At 43.4% G+C, this 16,529-nt stretch overlaps 1 protein-coding gene across 1 annotated transcript in view; it reads left to right on the top strand.

Annotated features, from left to right (window-relative positions):
- Nucleotides 1-2,926, top strand: part of fgf5 (fibroblast growth factor 5) — a 29,493-nt gene extending 26,567 nt beyond the window's left edge. The window contains exon 3 of the mRNA XM_039758025.1: nt 1,121-2,926. Coding sequence (XP_039613959.1) covers nt 1,121-1,486 — 366 coding nt within the window. The 3' untranslated portion in view covers nt 1,487-2,926. The remainder of the gene's footprint in view (nt 1-1,120) is intronic.
- The last annotated feature ends 13,603 nt before the right edge of the window (nt 2,927-16,529 follow it).

The following is a 16,529-nucleotide window of genomic DNA, read 5'->3' as shown; positions in this document are numbered from 1 at the left end:
CCAAAAGTCTCAACAACAACCCTGTATCCAAATAGGTGGCCAGTTTACAAAGTGTGATGGCTATGTGCTTTTCGGTCGGGACTGGCTCCTTTGTGTATGCTATGGCGAGGGACAAAAGTGGGCATATTGCACTGCATAATTCCATGAATGTTATGCTGCTCATCCTAAGATTTTGTACCCACTGCTCCTCAGTAAAACCACTGTGGACAATTTCCAAGAAATCTCTAATATGTGGCCTTTGCCAAGTATAGGAAGTTTGCCTTCCCTTTATTTTATTTACTCATTTTCATTGACTTAGATTAAAAACAAACATGCCGATTGTACACGCAATTGAAATAGCAGAACCAACACCCATCATATTGGTCGTTATTTTTAATTTCATATGATAAAACAAACTTTATTCACATAAAATCACTCAATGGAAACAGACAATTTGCATATGGGTTTTGTCAACTTTTCAGAAATATTGCTTGTGTTTTACGCATAACTGCAAAGGAAACATGGCTTCGGGAACTGTACAATGTCTATTAAAATAATGACTGTAAGATTAAGCATCAGAACTATTACAACTAGGAGCTTATTTGCGTTAAGAACTGCTGTACCACATTAACCTTCAGAAAAATTTCAGAGTTAAACTTTACTTCTGTTATGTAAAAAATTCAGGAAGCTCATGTATAAACATTTTTTCGTACAGTTAAACCTAAACCTAATTCATCCTTTTCGAAGATAATAAATAAGGTAGGTGCTTCTTTTCACATTTAATTTAATGTTGTTTATAAGCTTTAAGAACCTAGAAGACATATAAAGTGGAACAGTGCATTCGAGACATGCTTCAGCAATCAATATTAGTAGGCGTTGAAAAATTACTGTCATAGACTGTTCTCCTTTCATTCTGAAAATGTCTTCATCTTATATGTTGTTTTATGCATTTGCTGCAGAAGGTTAAAAATAAAGAGCCCTACAAACCTTCAATTAAATATAAACTACAGGGAAAATGGTGGAATATAACTCAGATTAAAGTGATAACGTAAAGCTGTCTTAATACTTTAAAGGAATCAGTCAGTGCATCATAAATAGCAATGTTTAACAATACGCCTTTTGATGTTTGTGTATTTTTCAGACCAAATTCACAGATGATTGCAAGTTCAGGGAACGGTTTCAAGAAAACAGTTACAACACATATGCCTCAGTAACACATAAGAATCACCGGAACGGAAGAGAATGGTTTGTGGCTTTAAACAAAAGAGGGAAAGCTAAGATGGGTTCCAGTCCCCGGGTAAAGTCTCAACATGTTTCAACGCACTTTCTGCCAAGGTTCTTTTCACGAGAGGAGAATGAGCCAGGGTTTACAATCACTGAAAAGAAGAAAGAGAGGAAGAAGCATCCAGCATCAACATCAAAGCCCACAGTGCCAAAGTTAAACCCGAATACTGGTCAGAAAACTGTTCAGACAATGAAATACTGGCCCAAATTTAGATTTGGGTAGAGACTCATACATCCAACCTGGAATATAAGCAAAGAAAAGTGAAAAAGATGTCTTATGCATAATACAGGCCACGTTGAATAGAAGCCGAAATGAGCTAATACCAAAATACAGAAGATCATTCATTTAGCTCAGTCCAAAGCAAAAAATGTTTTGTTATCACTTGCAGCATTCCAACCAGCAATGGAGCAGCCGTCAGTAAACCATAAGAATTGATGAGGTTGGTAATGTATGTGTCTGATGTCGCAGTTTCAAGAGAGCTCTTGTATTGTTTCCAAAGCATCTTTATTACCTCTGTGAGAGCTAAAGGGGTGAAAAATGACTGGTCAGCATTAGGTATACCAGTGTCTGCTGCCTTTATTTCTTAATTGTCAAAGATCCAGCATTTGAACTGTGAACAAATGTAAACCTTTTGGTGCAGATAAAGTTTATTTTGGTTTGGATGATAAAGTCGTGTTGAACACAATCATGTGATTTTGACTTGAATACTGAATGTTTTGTTGGCATATTGTGACTTTTGAAATATAATTATCTGTTCCTGTGCATTTTCTCTATATTCAATTCAGCAATATAAACATGGTTACAGTATATTGAGATACTGAATTTTTAACATATGCAAAAGGCACAGCCATTTTTCTATGGCTGGCCACTTTCATTCATTCATTGAAAAATAATGTTACTCAAGCATGAAGCCTTACCAAGCCCAATTTTTTTTTTCATGAACAGGTGGAAAGATGAATCACAGACTGTCTATCACTCCTATCATTTTAGTCTCTGGGCGTTTAAAATATCCCCTCCATGACCCAACAGCATTCCTGCATTCAGAGTTCCACAGGGATAAAGATGCCTCACAGGAGGACTACATGTTTTGGAAATGGCTGTAGCCATAGGTGTATCAGGTGGCATCCATTAATGTCATGGCCTATTATCACACAGTGTTAGCTAAGAATCCACCCCATCAAAGGCCTCCTAAGAATTGGCTCTGGAAGGTAATGATTCTTGTGGCGGTGTTTACAGTGAAACAAATGACTTGTGGGCTATAATAGAACACATTGTTCTCTAAAAACAACAAACTATGTCCTGTGATTGCTGTCACTGTTCTGCTGTATTGGTATTATATATCACGATTTTACTTGAAACATTTTCAGTGCACAGTTGGTGAAAGATCAGGTACAAGTAACATTGCCATGTTTGTTCCTGCCATGAGGTATTTTACTGCCCTGTTAAATGACTCAGTATAATATACAATAACAAATGATGATTTGCAAATTGCTACTTTTTCTTTATGGTGCAATCAATTAGCATTTTTTTCTTGCAAGTAAAATTGTAATTGGTAAACTTCCTAGATCTTTCAAAGTTAGAATACAAGCATTATATTAAACATTTAAAGTTGTACATTTTTCATTTTTACCAGGAGAAACTCGTCGTTCTTTGAGTATTATGGATGCAGCAACATATTAGAAACTGCTTCTGATACTGTAAAATAAATAATTCATTCTAAAACCATCATAAAATGTATTTATTTCATGGTTTTATGACTTGTATACACTATTAGGAGATATTAGACACTTTACTTTTAAAAATGTATTTTTTCATTAATACCATTCTATCACATGATGGTAAAGGACGGGCAGGAATCTGTGTTGAATTGCAGGGCAAGCCATGGTCTGTGTGGGGTTTGCATATTATCTCAGTGAATTTCCTTTAGGTACTCTGGATGGTCCAACATCTAAAAGATGAGTATGCTAGTTTAATTGGTGACTTGATAATTGGCCCGGTGCATGTGATTGATTGTGTCTTATGATGGTTCTGTCCAGTGGCGGTTGCTCCCTAAAATTAGCGCAACAAAAATAGCTCCCAACTACCAATACTAGTGTTATTAAAAAGCGGGGCGCAGAAGAAACTTAGTTAAGTATAGACTCTTTGCAACTAGCTTAAAACAAATTATCGGTAATGTATAAATAATAATAGTAGTAACAGCAGTAATGTCACCTTTACAGGGTTAGTGAAATTCTTATTTACACACCTCACCAACATGCAACACCTCCCCACTGTGTGGCACCATTATAATTAAATACTAATGGAGTAATTCACCTAAAAATTATTTTTTTTAATGTTACCTATACCCTGCAGCTTGTAGTTGTGGCCAACAAAGCTTTTTAATCTGATACTTTTGTGGAGAAAGGACATAGTGAAGATTCAAACTGAATGGCACCCAATAGTGACCAACTCTGGACAGTGGCAAACGATGTGAAAAACATCCATGAAAAAATTAAAAAATCTAATACAAAACATGTTGCATAATCAGCTTGTCCTTATCTATTCATATTCTCAGAATGTGCAAGATGTATATACTTTTTACTAAAATATTATTAATGCTTACTTCCAGAAAACTTAGATAAACAAGAAAGGCACTGTCCTAAAATACTGTGCATTTGAATTGAAGACAGGATTCTTGTCCAATGAAAGAGGGGAAGATGTTCAATTCAAATATTCAGAATTCTGGGAAAGTGCCTTTCCTGTTTACCTTTTCTACGATGAGTTTTCCTGAAGTATTAGTAGTATTTTAGCAGAACCTGCATGTATTTTGCACATTCTGAATATACAAATGGATAATGAACATGTGGATTATGCCACACAAAATGCATAACATTTTTCTTTCTTTTTTCAATGGACATTTTTCACATTGTTTGCCGTTGGTCAGTGATGGCTCCCGTTGATTTTGAATCTTCATTATGTCTTTTCTTCTTGAAAATATGAGATTACATTTTTTTTTTTTTGGTCATCACTACAAACTATGCAGGATAAGAAACACACAAAATATTTTTGGGTGCAATATTTTAAAATACATAATTTAATTTTAATTAAAATAAAAACTCAAATCAGGCTACACAAATCTTTAACTGTCATAACTTACGAAGATACCAGAGAAGAGAGTTATAATAAATTTATTGCGTACATTTTATACATAGAAACTGTTATTTGTGAAAAGTAAATGATAGCCATCCATCAGTGATTGTTATATATGGTCAAATGCATTTACTGTTATAGTCTACCTTTGGCATTTTATGAGCCTCAATGTATTAAAGTACTTTAGATCTGAAATAAACAGCAATTTTTCTTTAAAAACATAACTTCATATACTAATAATAATTTTCTCACACCAGCTTAATCCAATTTAGGGTCATGATGGGGCTGGCGCTTATCTTCTTTATACATGCACAAAAATATAACAGCATGTGAAAAACATATATTGTTATTAAATGACAAACAGATGAAATTTGATTTTAAAAAACACCCTCCTTCTCTGGTCAGGCAACCATTTCAAAAATAGGCTGGTTGAGTGCTGCTACTGGAGAAATGAGTAATACAATAAACAGACAGACGTACATTTAACTTTAGGTCTGAGGCACAAAGTTTGAGTGAGTCCTGTAAGTAAGTTAGCTAATTTTACGACAGAAAAAAAGATATTATATATGTATATATTATGGAATGTGTGCCCCAAAACATATTGTCCTATCGGTATGAAAATGAAGGAATTCAAAAGTTTGTTGGATAGTATCATAACAAAACTCCTTCAGGCTGAAAGGTTGCAGCAAGATAGTCCAATATATTCTGCTGTTTATAATGGTGGGCTGGACAAATGGCAGCTGGGGCTTGGGGGTGCAGGAGTACTTGGGTCTGCCAAAGGCAACTGGGGGAAAAAACCCCAAGGAGTTCCAGAGGGTGTGAATGACTCTAGAAATAATAGACTATACTAGAAGACAGAGAAAAGATCAGAAAGAAGTGAGTTTCATAAACACATACTTTAAGTACACTAAGTACAGAGCTACTAGGACAAAGAACAAACTGTAGTTCTAAAGCAGGTGAAGAACTGTAAACATAGAAACATGAAATCTTTCTCTAGGACAAAATCAAAGAAGTACTAAATGGAATAATGATGGTCAATGTTGAAATGTGCTTTGTGGCCCCGGCCGGGGCGGGAGCCTGGCCGGGACGCCTAGGAGGACGTGAGGAGGGCTTGTGCCTCCTCCAGACCGCGAGGGGGCGCCCGTCCTGGTTCTGTTGGGGGCCACGGGTTGAGGGCATGGAAGCCCTTCCCTGTAGGGGCCCGTGGTCACCGCCAGGCGGCGCCCGATGCCGGTTTATCCCGTCGCGGTTGCCGGTCGGGGCAGGAGCCCGGCCGGGACGCCTTGGAGGACGAGAGGAGGGCTTGTGCCTCCTCCACACCGCGAGGGGGCGTCCGTCCTGGTTCTGTTGGGGACCACGGGTACAGGGCATGGAAGCCCAGCCCTGTAGGGGCCCGTGGTCACCGCCAGGCGGCGCTCCGATGCCGGTTTATCCCGTACGGTCCGCGGCTGGGGCTGGAGCCCGGCCGGGACACCTTGGAGGACGTGAGGAGGGCGAGTGCCTCCTCCAGACAGAGTGGGGGCGTCCGTCCTGGTTCAGGGGGCCTCGGGTACAGGGCATGGAAGCCCAGCCCTGCAGGGACCCGTGGCCACCGCCAGGCGGCGCCCAGTGCCTAATTATCCGGGAGCCCGACACTTCCGCCACACCAGGAAGTGCCGGGGGGAAGACTTTATGTGGCGCCCGGAGAGCTGCCAGGAAGGCAGCCGACACTTCCGCCACGCTGGGGCGTGGCCAAAGACGGAACACCTGGGGCTCATCCGGGAGCCTTATTTAAGGGGCCGCCTCCCTCCAGTCAGTGGTGGAAGTCGGGAGGAAGCAGACGGAACTGGAGAGAGAGGACGGAGGCGCCAGGAAGGCACAAAAGACTGTGGGCCTGGACTTGGGGAGATCGGTGCGAGAAGGCACTGGGGGTGCACGTGAGCACAAACTTTGTAAATAATACTGTAAATAAATGGTGTGTGGTGACAATATGATGTCCGTCTGTCTGTGCCGGGGCCAGCCGTCACAGTGGCGTAGTCGGCAGGATGCTCCGCCTGGTGCAAGGCGGGGACCTGTATCAAAAATGTCTGTGAACGGCCCGGCGCAGCAGCGGACCCACACACTGGCGCAGGAGCGGCCCCTGCACAGCCAGCAGGCGTTTACCCGGGACCGCCCGGACCGCATTATGGCCGAGCTTCCCAGGTGCGGAGGAAGGACCATGGGCATTGCTGGAGTGCAGCGGGCTCCCGCAAGCACGTCGTGGCAGAAGGCGCCCGGAACGGCAGGCCGCCAAATCGAGGCCATGCCGGGGACGTTTCCCCGGACAGACAGGACCCGGGAGGTAAGTTTCCTGCTCGCAGGGGAAGGGCCCGCGTCTGTTTTTTCTTTAACAGGCAGGGGCCGCCCGGATCCTTGTCGGTGGCAGGGGCCTGTCGAACGCGGTGCCTCGTTAGCGCCGCAGCAGCCGGGAGAGCTGCTGAAAGGGAGACGCTGCAACCTGAAGAGCCAGCATGTCGCCGCACTAGGGAGGAAAGAGCCAAAATGGCCGCGGGCCGGATGTCCCGCCCGCTGACAGGCACGGGGTTGGCTGGTGTGTCTAATGTGCCCGCCGAGGATCGGATGGAGGCGGGACCTAGGAACGCCAATCTCGTGCCAAAACGAGACCCGATTGGGCCAGACGGAGTGGCCCAGAGGAGGCAGGCGTCGCGTGGAGCCGATCGACAGGTAAGCTCACCGACGTCTGTCTCTCTCTCTCCACCAGCGGCTCGGCGTGTGTCGGAGGAGTCCCTTCGGCCCGCCAAGCCGTCCTTAGAGGAGCTGCTACGTGTTCTCGCCGCTCAGTGTGAGCAGCTGACGGGAAAGGCGGTCGCGTCGGGAGAGACGCCGCGTGAGACGGAGGATCGGCGTGGCGCTGGAACCGGAGGCCGGCAGAACACGGCGGGGGTGGTGAGTATTACCGTCCCCGTAAAGCAAGTGGGGGTTCGCCGAACATGGCCGTGACTGTTTACAGGACGGCGGCTCAGTAGGCAACTTCCCAACAGCGGATCGGCGGTGCAGACAGCTAGCGAGGCTGGGAGATCGAACACGCAAGGGCTGGTAGGATCGGGGGCTGAGTGCCCTGGGTCCTAGCGCCCTGCGCTTCAAGCCCGCAGCTGTCTCCTGTCGCTCTGCCTGGACGCAGACGGGGCTGGATTTGAGCTTTTGCTGTGCTCAGACCCAGACCGTCAGCGCGTCCAAAAAGAAGGAGGAACCGAAGGGTGAATGCCGGTTCCTCCGATAGGAAGAGCGCGCGCTGGAGTGCGCTGCCCGGAGAAGGGCCGTCCTCTGTGCGGGCAGAGGAGATCCCCTGGGCGGCTGGGCGAGCCGCCTGCGAGCGGTGCCGCGGACGAGCGGACGGGCATGGAACCTGCGGCGGAGGACTTCAGCAGGCAAGTTGGGGCTGTCGGAGGGGGGCAGGAGCACGGTCGTCACGGAGACCGGCGGGCGCTGGGATGAGTGTCCTGGCTGTGCTGCTGGCCCTCTTTTACTTCATTTTACAGGCCCGAAGCCCCGACGAACGCTGAGGCCGACGTCGCCGGGGACCTGCCCGCCTGGAGCGGGCGCTGCGAGTGCTCCACGCCGGGAGGCCTACAGTGACCCGCTGGGGAACGGCGGGCGAGGCGGCGCAGACCACAGGGGCGTTTGCGCGGCGAGGGTGCGAGACAGATGTCCCAGGGTGCCGTGTTGGACCCTGGGGACATAGTAGGACCCTCGCTGGGGACGTGCTGCCCTTTCGGGTTGTGCCATTCGGACCCACGTGTCCTCGCTAGCGGTGGGCACTGTGGCCCCGGCGGGCGGAGCCTGGCCGGGGCGCCTAGGAGGGCGTGAGGAGGGCTTGTGCCTCCTCCAGACGAGGCGCCCGTCCTGGTTCTGTTGGGGCCACGGGTTGAGGGCATGGAAGCCCTTCCCTGTAGGGGCCCGTGGTCACCGCCAGGCGGCGCCCCGATGCCGGTTTATCCCGTGCGGTTGCCGGTCGGGGCAGGAGCCCGGCCGGGACGCCTTGGAGGACGAGAGGAGGGCTTGTGCCTCCTCCACACCGCGAGGGGGCGTCCGTCCTGGTTCTGTTGGGGACCACGGGTACAGGGCATGGAAGCCCAGCCCTGTAGGGGCCCGTGGTCACCGCCAGCGGCGCTCGATGCCGGTTTATCCCGACGGTCAGCGGCTGGGGCTGGAGCCCGGCGGGACACCTTGAGGACGTGAGGAGGGCGAGTGCCTCCTCCAGACAGAGTGGGGCGTCCGTCCTGGTTCAGGGGGCCTCGGGTACAGGGCATGGAAGCCCAGCCCTGCAGGGACCCGTGGCCACCGCCAGGCGGCGCCCCAGTGCCTAATTATCCCGGGAGCCCGACACTTCCGCCACACCAGGAAGTGCCGGGGGGAAGACTTTATGTGGCGCCCGGAGAGCTGCCAGGAAGGCAGCCGACACTTCCGCCACGCTGGGCGTGGCCAAAGACGGAACACCTGGGGCTCATCCGGGAGCCTTATTTAAGGGGCCGCCTCCCTCCAGTCAGTGGTGGAAGTCGGGAGGAAGCAGACGGAACTGGAGAGAGAGGACGGGAGGCGGCCAGGAAGGCACAAAAGACTGTGGGCCTGGACTTGGGGAGATCGGTGCGAGAAGGCACTGGGGGTGCACGTGAGCACAAACTTTGTAAATAATACTGTAAATAAATGGTGTGTGGTGACAATATGATGTCCGTCTGTCTGTGCCGGGGCCAGCCGTCACAGCTTGTAAGTTAAAAAGATTTCAAAATTTTGTGAGACTTAAATGTCAAGCACTATGTGAAATAGAGTGTTAGGGAGCAGTAGCAGTCACATTCTTAAATGGCAAACATAAATCATAATTAAGAAGAGAAATAACAACATGTACAGTCCAGAAGAAAATTCCAAAATGGATCTTCTAACCCAGCAGTTAGATTACACCACAGCATGCCATTTCTTGGATGAAGAATAGTCAGAAGGCCAGTTCACCAAGTCATGACTTGAAGATGCCTTGTTGGTCTGGTAATTTTATTAGAGGTTTAGGATCTAGAAGTTCTGGGGCATCATAGACAATAATTTATAAGGCAATTTCAACTTGATAATTTTAGCCAGGTGTAGATTAAATGCTGCTTCCTACCAGAGTCAAAGAGTTCTGGTTCACAGGTTGGATACAATTGAGCTCCAGCCTCCATAAGCCAAATGTTTTGGGTGTGCACCAAATTAACATCATTCTGGACCAAACTCTTTAAATGCCTTTCAGACAGCCTTGGTGTCACAATCTCTCCTTACCCATTAACTGCTGTGTTTGGTGTACTCCCTTTTGGGCTTAAAGTGGAGAAGGACAAACAAACTGTAATTTATCTATTGGCAAACAGACTTATCTTGCTAAACTGGAAGAATCCTAACCCACCTCTTTTAAGTCAGTGGGCAACTGATGTTATATACTATTTGAAATTGGAAAAAATGTAATTCTCACTTAAAGGATCTGTTTAAAACTTTTTAAAACCTGCCAGGATCTAATCAATAACATTTTAGAATAAGCATTTATATTGGGGAACAGGATTTTCTTCCCTTTTTTTTCTACTCTCAAACTTTTACTCTGGCTGTAGGCCTTGCTCTCTTTCTCAGGGGTGGGGGTTGATCTGAATTTAGTTTTGTCAAGTTTGACTGGCTTGTATGGAATGTTACTTGCTTTTAAAAATTTCAATAAAATATTAAAAGAAATCATGGAGGACACCAGAAGTATGTGGAGAGATAGAGAGTGAATTGCCTTTTTTAGAACTGTAACGATGGAATATGCATCCTACCTGCAGAGAGTCAAGGCTGTAGCAAGTTTAAGAAAGCCCAGTGGGGCAACAGGCAATTTTCTTTCCTACTTCTTCTTCCCCCTGTAATCATCGTTAATTGTTTTTGATAATGCAAACAAGCCACTTTGACGAATGATAATGTTGTTGCCATTATTCCAAATCTGGAGGGCAGCCAAAGGGAAACCATCGTAGAACAGCATAAAAATGCATAAGGTAAAAGGTCAGACATACTGTATTAGGAACAGGAACTCAGTGGCTGAGCTAAGGACAAAAATAAATTAGAAATCTACTGAAGATATTCTACAATTTAGTGAATGGGGTTAGCTAAAAGCCAACAAATAATGCAAGCAACTACATATTCAGAAAAAAAGGAGTGATGAACATTTGTAGTTTACATTTTCCATATACCGTCTACAAACCAGAGTTGGAAGGATAAATGAAAAAAAAACAAAAAAACAAAAACAGAAATGGTGTTATTGACAAAATACAATTTCCACACATTTCATGATCTGGACTTTGTTATCATTCTTGAGGTCTTAGACGTCAAAGAATTAAATGGTCATGTTCATTTAGAAGGTTTTTGAAGACTTTATTTGAATGTCTTTTTATGGTGCCATTTTGCTTTAATTATGAGTGTCATCACTGTTTGTTGGTTGTGATGCCAGGCTGCTGCTAGACAGGATGCCTGAAAGTGTATAATGCATGATATCTTTACCATATTTAAAAATTTTATCTACCTTAATGCCACAGACCTCGGTATGTTACAAAAACCTTGACTTGGGTATGAAGGAGATTTGACAGAAATGACATTAGCGACAGAGTGGAATCGAACCTACTATCTTAAAGTGAAACGCAACATTCATTCATGTTCATGTCTCATTTTAGAAACTATTAACAATGGTGAAACCTTACACGTGTGAAGTACTGGAAATGTGCATTTGTCTTTTGGAGAACTGAACCTCCAATCTTTCTTAGAAAAGTCAAACATTTTATCCACTAAGTCAATATCGCCAAATCACTGAAAAGAGTATTTTGCCAAATTTGTATATAAATTGAAAAAAAAACAATTTGTGTACATTGGTCTCAAGCTGTCAGCCATTTGATTGAACGTCCAACCAGCTAACCACATGACCAATGCTGCTTAACTGTCATATTGAAGTTATTTGACAAAACTTTAATATCAACTAATCAAATTTTTTTTAAATTAATTTGCCTACATTGTGGTGGGCTGGCGCCCTGCCCGGGGTTTGTTTCCTGCCTTGCGCCCTGTGTTGGCTGGGATTGGCTCCAGCAGACCCCCATGACCCTGTAGTTAGGATATAGCGGGTTGGATAATGGATGCATTGATGGATTTGCCTACATTTGCTTTGAACCTTCGACTGTTTGATCGAAAGTCCAATACGCTAACCACTTGACTAACACAGCTAATTTTTCATATATACATGTGTTGCACATATGAGTAATCACTAAAAGTATAAGGAAATGACAAAATAAAATTTCATGTAATTAACATACAGATCCCAGGTCAAAACTGATGAAATATTCCATTGTCAATGGAGATCAGTATGCCTGCAAAGTTTGAAGGAAATCAGTTTGGTAAAAGTGGGTAAAAATCGATTGCAAAATTTGACCCAGACAAACAAATGGCAAGTTGAATAAAACCATGTAATAAAAACACATATGTATACAAAAACAATTACCAAATACCTGCATCACGTTAGAGATTGTTATTTATGACTAAAATAAATTTATTGTCCTCCCCAGCAATATAAAATCAAATGATAAATGTCCCAAATGAGAGAATGGTATTATTTAAAGCATGAACCTAAAAACAAACTGAAAAAGAACAAAGAAATCATAATACATAATAAATAGTCTAAACCCCACAATCAATGTGCCATGATTCTGGAAGTTATTACAATACTTAAAGCATTTTTTTTAACAATGTCAACATTTTTTAATGCTGCAATAATTAGTTTCTGTATTACTAGAATGTTTTAGTTATGGTTTATATAGAGTTATTACTATTATCCCTGAATAAAAAATACAGTTTATTATTATTTTCATTTATTTTATTTTTCATCTCCTGTTCCATCTATTTCCTTCTGGCTCTGCCTTAATGGGACAGTAACAGAATAGCAGCAGGAGCTGTTTCCACAGATAGTGTATCAACATATCCACCATGTAAAACTCTGCATGTATTTTACTCTTTTGTTCTCTGAAGCAGCAATCGAATGGATAAAAGAAGAAAATGTAATGGTTTATAATTTCTTCTGTAATGCCAACGCAACAATAGATGTCATAGCTATGACACCTAGCGGTAATATGAAATCTAGGTCAAAGCTATCATGTAAAATGTACTACCTTAACTTAAGACTGCAAAATGTCAACAAAAGATCAGAAGTAACGTTTTTATGACCAAACAGTGAACTTTGGGAGCTGGAATGTCAAAGGCATCAATCATGAATTAAAGAGAAAGAAAGTATTTATTCACTTAACAGGTTTAAATGCCAAGACAGTATTTTTAGAGGAGACTCACAAAATAACTAAGGGCCAATTTTGGTTGTAAAGGGATTTAATTGGCCAAATGTTTTACTCTGACTATTCAAAGAAAACAAGGGGTGTGGGAATCTTATTACACAGAACTATCCCTTGTAACGTCAAACATAATATGTCATGGTGATGGGCAATTTGTTTAATGCTAAAGTGATTGTGGTAAATATTTATGCACCTAAAATGGATGATAGAGACTTTAGCTGTATTTTAAATCTAAACCTGGACAGGTCATGAGCTCCAGCGATGATGACATCTAATACTGCAAAAATAATTACACAGTTAGCAATGGATCAAAACTTATTACACCCATGGAGGTTTTTAAATCTTATCCTTAGAGCATATTCCTTCTTCTCAAAGGTTCATCATTGTTACTCAAGAATTGATTATTTTATCATAGACTATATTTTTGCCCATTATCAAATCATGTAAGTACGACGCTATTGTTATCTCCGACCATGCCCCTCTTGTAGCTGGCATCTTAACCCCCTGTCATTAGCTAATGAGAACTGTACAGAATTCATATCCAAGCAAATCGATTAATTTCTGAAGACAAATGCATCCCCAGAGGTCTCTGTAGGTATACTCTAGGCATTTTTAAGAGGGCAGATTATTTAATATCTTTCTCGCAAAAATAATTAGGAAACAAAGAATGTGTCTGAGATAATTAGCGAAATTACCAAAACAGATCTAGAATATGCCAGGTCTCCAAATGAGGCACTTTATTGGAAAAGACAGTGTTTTGCAATCAAGAGTTTAACCTCTTGACTGCTAAAGAAATGGAACAGCTCATCTTTAAATCGTGACATCATTATTATGAACATGGAAGACCAATAAGATTTTAGCTCAACATATCCAAATTTCCATATTGCAGTAACAGCAATTGCCAACATAGACATAGATCAACTCATATACGTAAAAATATAACCCACACATTTAGAGAGTACTAAAAGTCCTTATATTCCACTCAGTCTAAAGAAAGTAAGACACAATCTAATGAGTTCTTTGACTCATTACAGATACCACAGCTAGGTACAAGCTAGAACACATGTTCCAAAATGAAACAAAATTGGTCCACTGTAGGCTGAGTTGTTTTATGTGGTGTAAAAGGCGCTATATAGCGCCTGACCCGGCACAGACCACGCAGAGGCACGTGTACAAAAACACACAGGCTTTATTTTTTCTTCAGCTGTGTGACACGTCTTCCCCGTGCCACACAGCCCAAACACACAAAGCACAATTCTCCACCTCGCTCCACCACTCCTCCCAGACAAGCTTCGTCTCCTTCCTCCCAACTCTGGCTCTACGAGTGGTGGTGGCTGGGCCCTTTTATAGCCCACCCGGTGGGGCTGCAGGCTCGTCCAGCCGGGCTGTGGGAATCAGGCAGCTCCCCCTAGCGGCCACGCCGGGCCCCAATCAAGCTGTGGAGGACTCCATCTCCCATGGAGCTCTGCGGGTGGTTGGGAAAACACCGTCGGCCAGGGAGGCTGCCACCAAGCGTCCCGGGGGAGGTACTGGACTGTCCATGGCGGCTCCCCCGGAACATAAGCAGCAGGGGCGTCCCTGCCGGGCATGGGACCCGGCTGTCCTTCACAGTGGATAGACAGATTGACATAGCCACTACAGCATGTGCTTTTTTCATTGTATACGAATGTACCTAAAAACAATCTGGTTGTTAGGTTCCCAACTTGGCCACATTGACAGTTTTCAATCTGTTTATTTCAGTTGTACAGCACTATATATTCAACACTATATATTCAAAATGCATTCTCCTTTTATCAAAATAAATAGCAGAAATTTTCTTTTAGAATATCTGCATTTGATACATTTTGCTATTTGTGTAAAATATGACACAAAATGTGTCAAAATATGCAACATATTTTCTAAAATGAACTTCTCAATGTGCTTTTTAATGTGTTGGGATCTACTTCTAATTACTCAAAATCTACAATAAACTAGGAATATCTAAAACAGAAAATTGGGAATTAAAATACTGTACATTACCTTTCTGAAAAAGCAAAATAAGAATTCCTTTTGCCCATTTTCTGATGGGTTGTTTGTCTGTTTGATTGATCACTAATCACGAAAAAACAGCCCAACAACATTTCACTAAATTTTGCTTGTTCATTGCTATTGGTCCAAATTAAAATATAGCCCGTGAGTTGTATCAGGGAGAGGAGATGCAATGGAGGTGTTGCAACCCAAAAACCAACTCTACAATGCCCGTCTGAAAGCAGGAGAGTGTTGGGACTGATGGAAAGATACCATTATCAACGCACACAAAACTTCGTGCCAGCCAAAATGGGATTTCATCTAAAACAACTGGTACAGCATTTTCTCAGCTAATCTAAATAACAATTTCATTGTCATGCTGAATTACACCTTTTGTCTAAGAGCATGGTAATTTTTCACATTGTGGGTTGTATTTAGAGTGTTAAACGTTCAAAAGACAGCTTTTCTAAGTTTTTTTTTTCATCCAGACCCTTTTCTGAGAAATATACAGGTCCAAAAGTGGTGTATGGTGTCGCAAAACACTCAACCCTCTAAAAACCTCTTAAAACTCCAAAACATACACCCTTGAAACTGTATGCAAAGGGGAACTTGTTGAGTGGTTTACTTACCTTGGCAGTGACATTCATGTCTCTGGTGACTCTTCCTATGACGTCAGTAGACGGATTGGGAGAGAATGGGTGGGTCACGAGGTCGCTAGAAAGGGGTGTGTGGTGCTCCAGATATCTATGCAAAAGGATGAAGGTCCAAGTCTTTAGAGTCCTGGTGCTTCCTGTCTTGCTATATGGTTGCGAGACATGGATGCTATCCAGTGACCTGAGAAGAAGACTGGACTCCTTTAGTACTGTGTCTCTCTGGAAAATCCTTGGGTACCGTTGGTTTGACTTTGTGTCAAATGAACGGTTGCTCATGGAGTCCCGAATGAGGCACATTACCTGCATTGTGAGGGAGCGTCAGTTAGGGCACTACGGCCATGTGGTGCGTTTCTCTGAGGGTGATCAGGCTCGTAAGATCCTTATTGTTGGGGACCTGAGTGGTTGGACCAGGCCAAGGGGTCACCCATGTAACACCTGGCTGCGGCAGAGTCTGCCTGGGGGATTGCAAACCGGGATCCCGAGTTTTGTCATGTAGTGGGTGCAGCAACGCACTGTAGTAGTGCATGCTCCCCAACTTGACTTGACTTGAGTAGAGTATTTTCCATTTCAGTAAGTTTTCTTCATATGCTATATATTAAAAATATGATATTTTCAGTCCCTGGAGTTGTTGCAGTACAGAAACGTATTAGGGTCACGGAGAAGAAAAAAAAATACAGACACAGTGATGAAAAAAAGTGTATGTCAAGAATAAAGTCAACATGCCGACTTTATTCTCGATATTTCCTCTTAAATCTTGATGCTTATGTTGAGATTAAAGTCGACATGCTGACTTTATTCTCATAGTTTATTATCATAAAAAGCAATGTTTAATTTACTATATTTTCTCAAACCCCATCATAAGTAATGTAGCACATTGAATGCTTCATATTAAGTGTTCCCTGACCCATGTTAATTGCTACGTGCTTCTTAAATAGCACCTCTTGCACTTAGAGGTTGCCGTAGGCAGCGATTGCCACACAGAATATATTCACTTCATGATACTACTGCTTTCTGTACATTTAGAATGCTAAGATAAATATTTGATATCATTTTCATGATGAAATGCATTAAAACATGTGGGGGCACGGTGGTGTGGAGATTGCACTGCTGCCTGGCAGCAAAGGGGTCCCAGGTGTT

Source organism: Polypterus senegalus, chromosome 7, assembly GCF_016835505.1.
Source record: "Polypterus senegalus isolate Bchr_013 chromosome 7, ASM1683550v1, whole genome shotgun sequence".
Classification (NCBI taxonomy): Eukaryota; Metazoa; Chordata; class Cladistia; order Polypteriformes; family Polypteridae; genus Polypterus; species Polypterus senegalus.
Note: the sequence above shows the minus strand (reverse complement) of the source record. Positions and strands in the feature narration are given on the sequence as shown.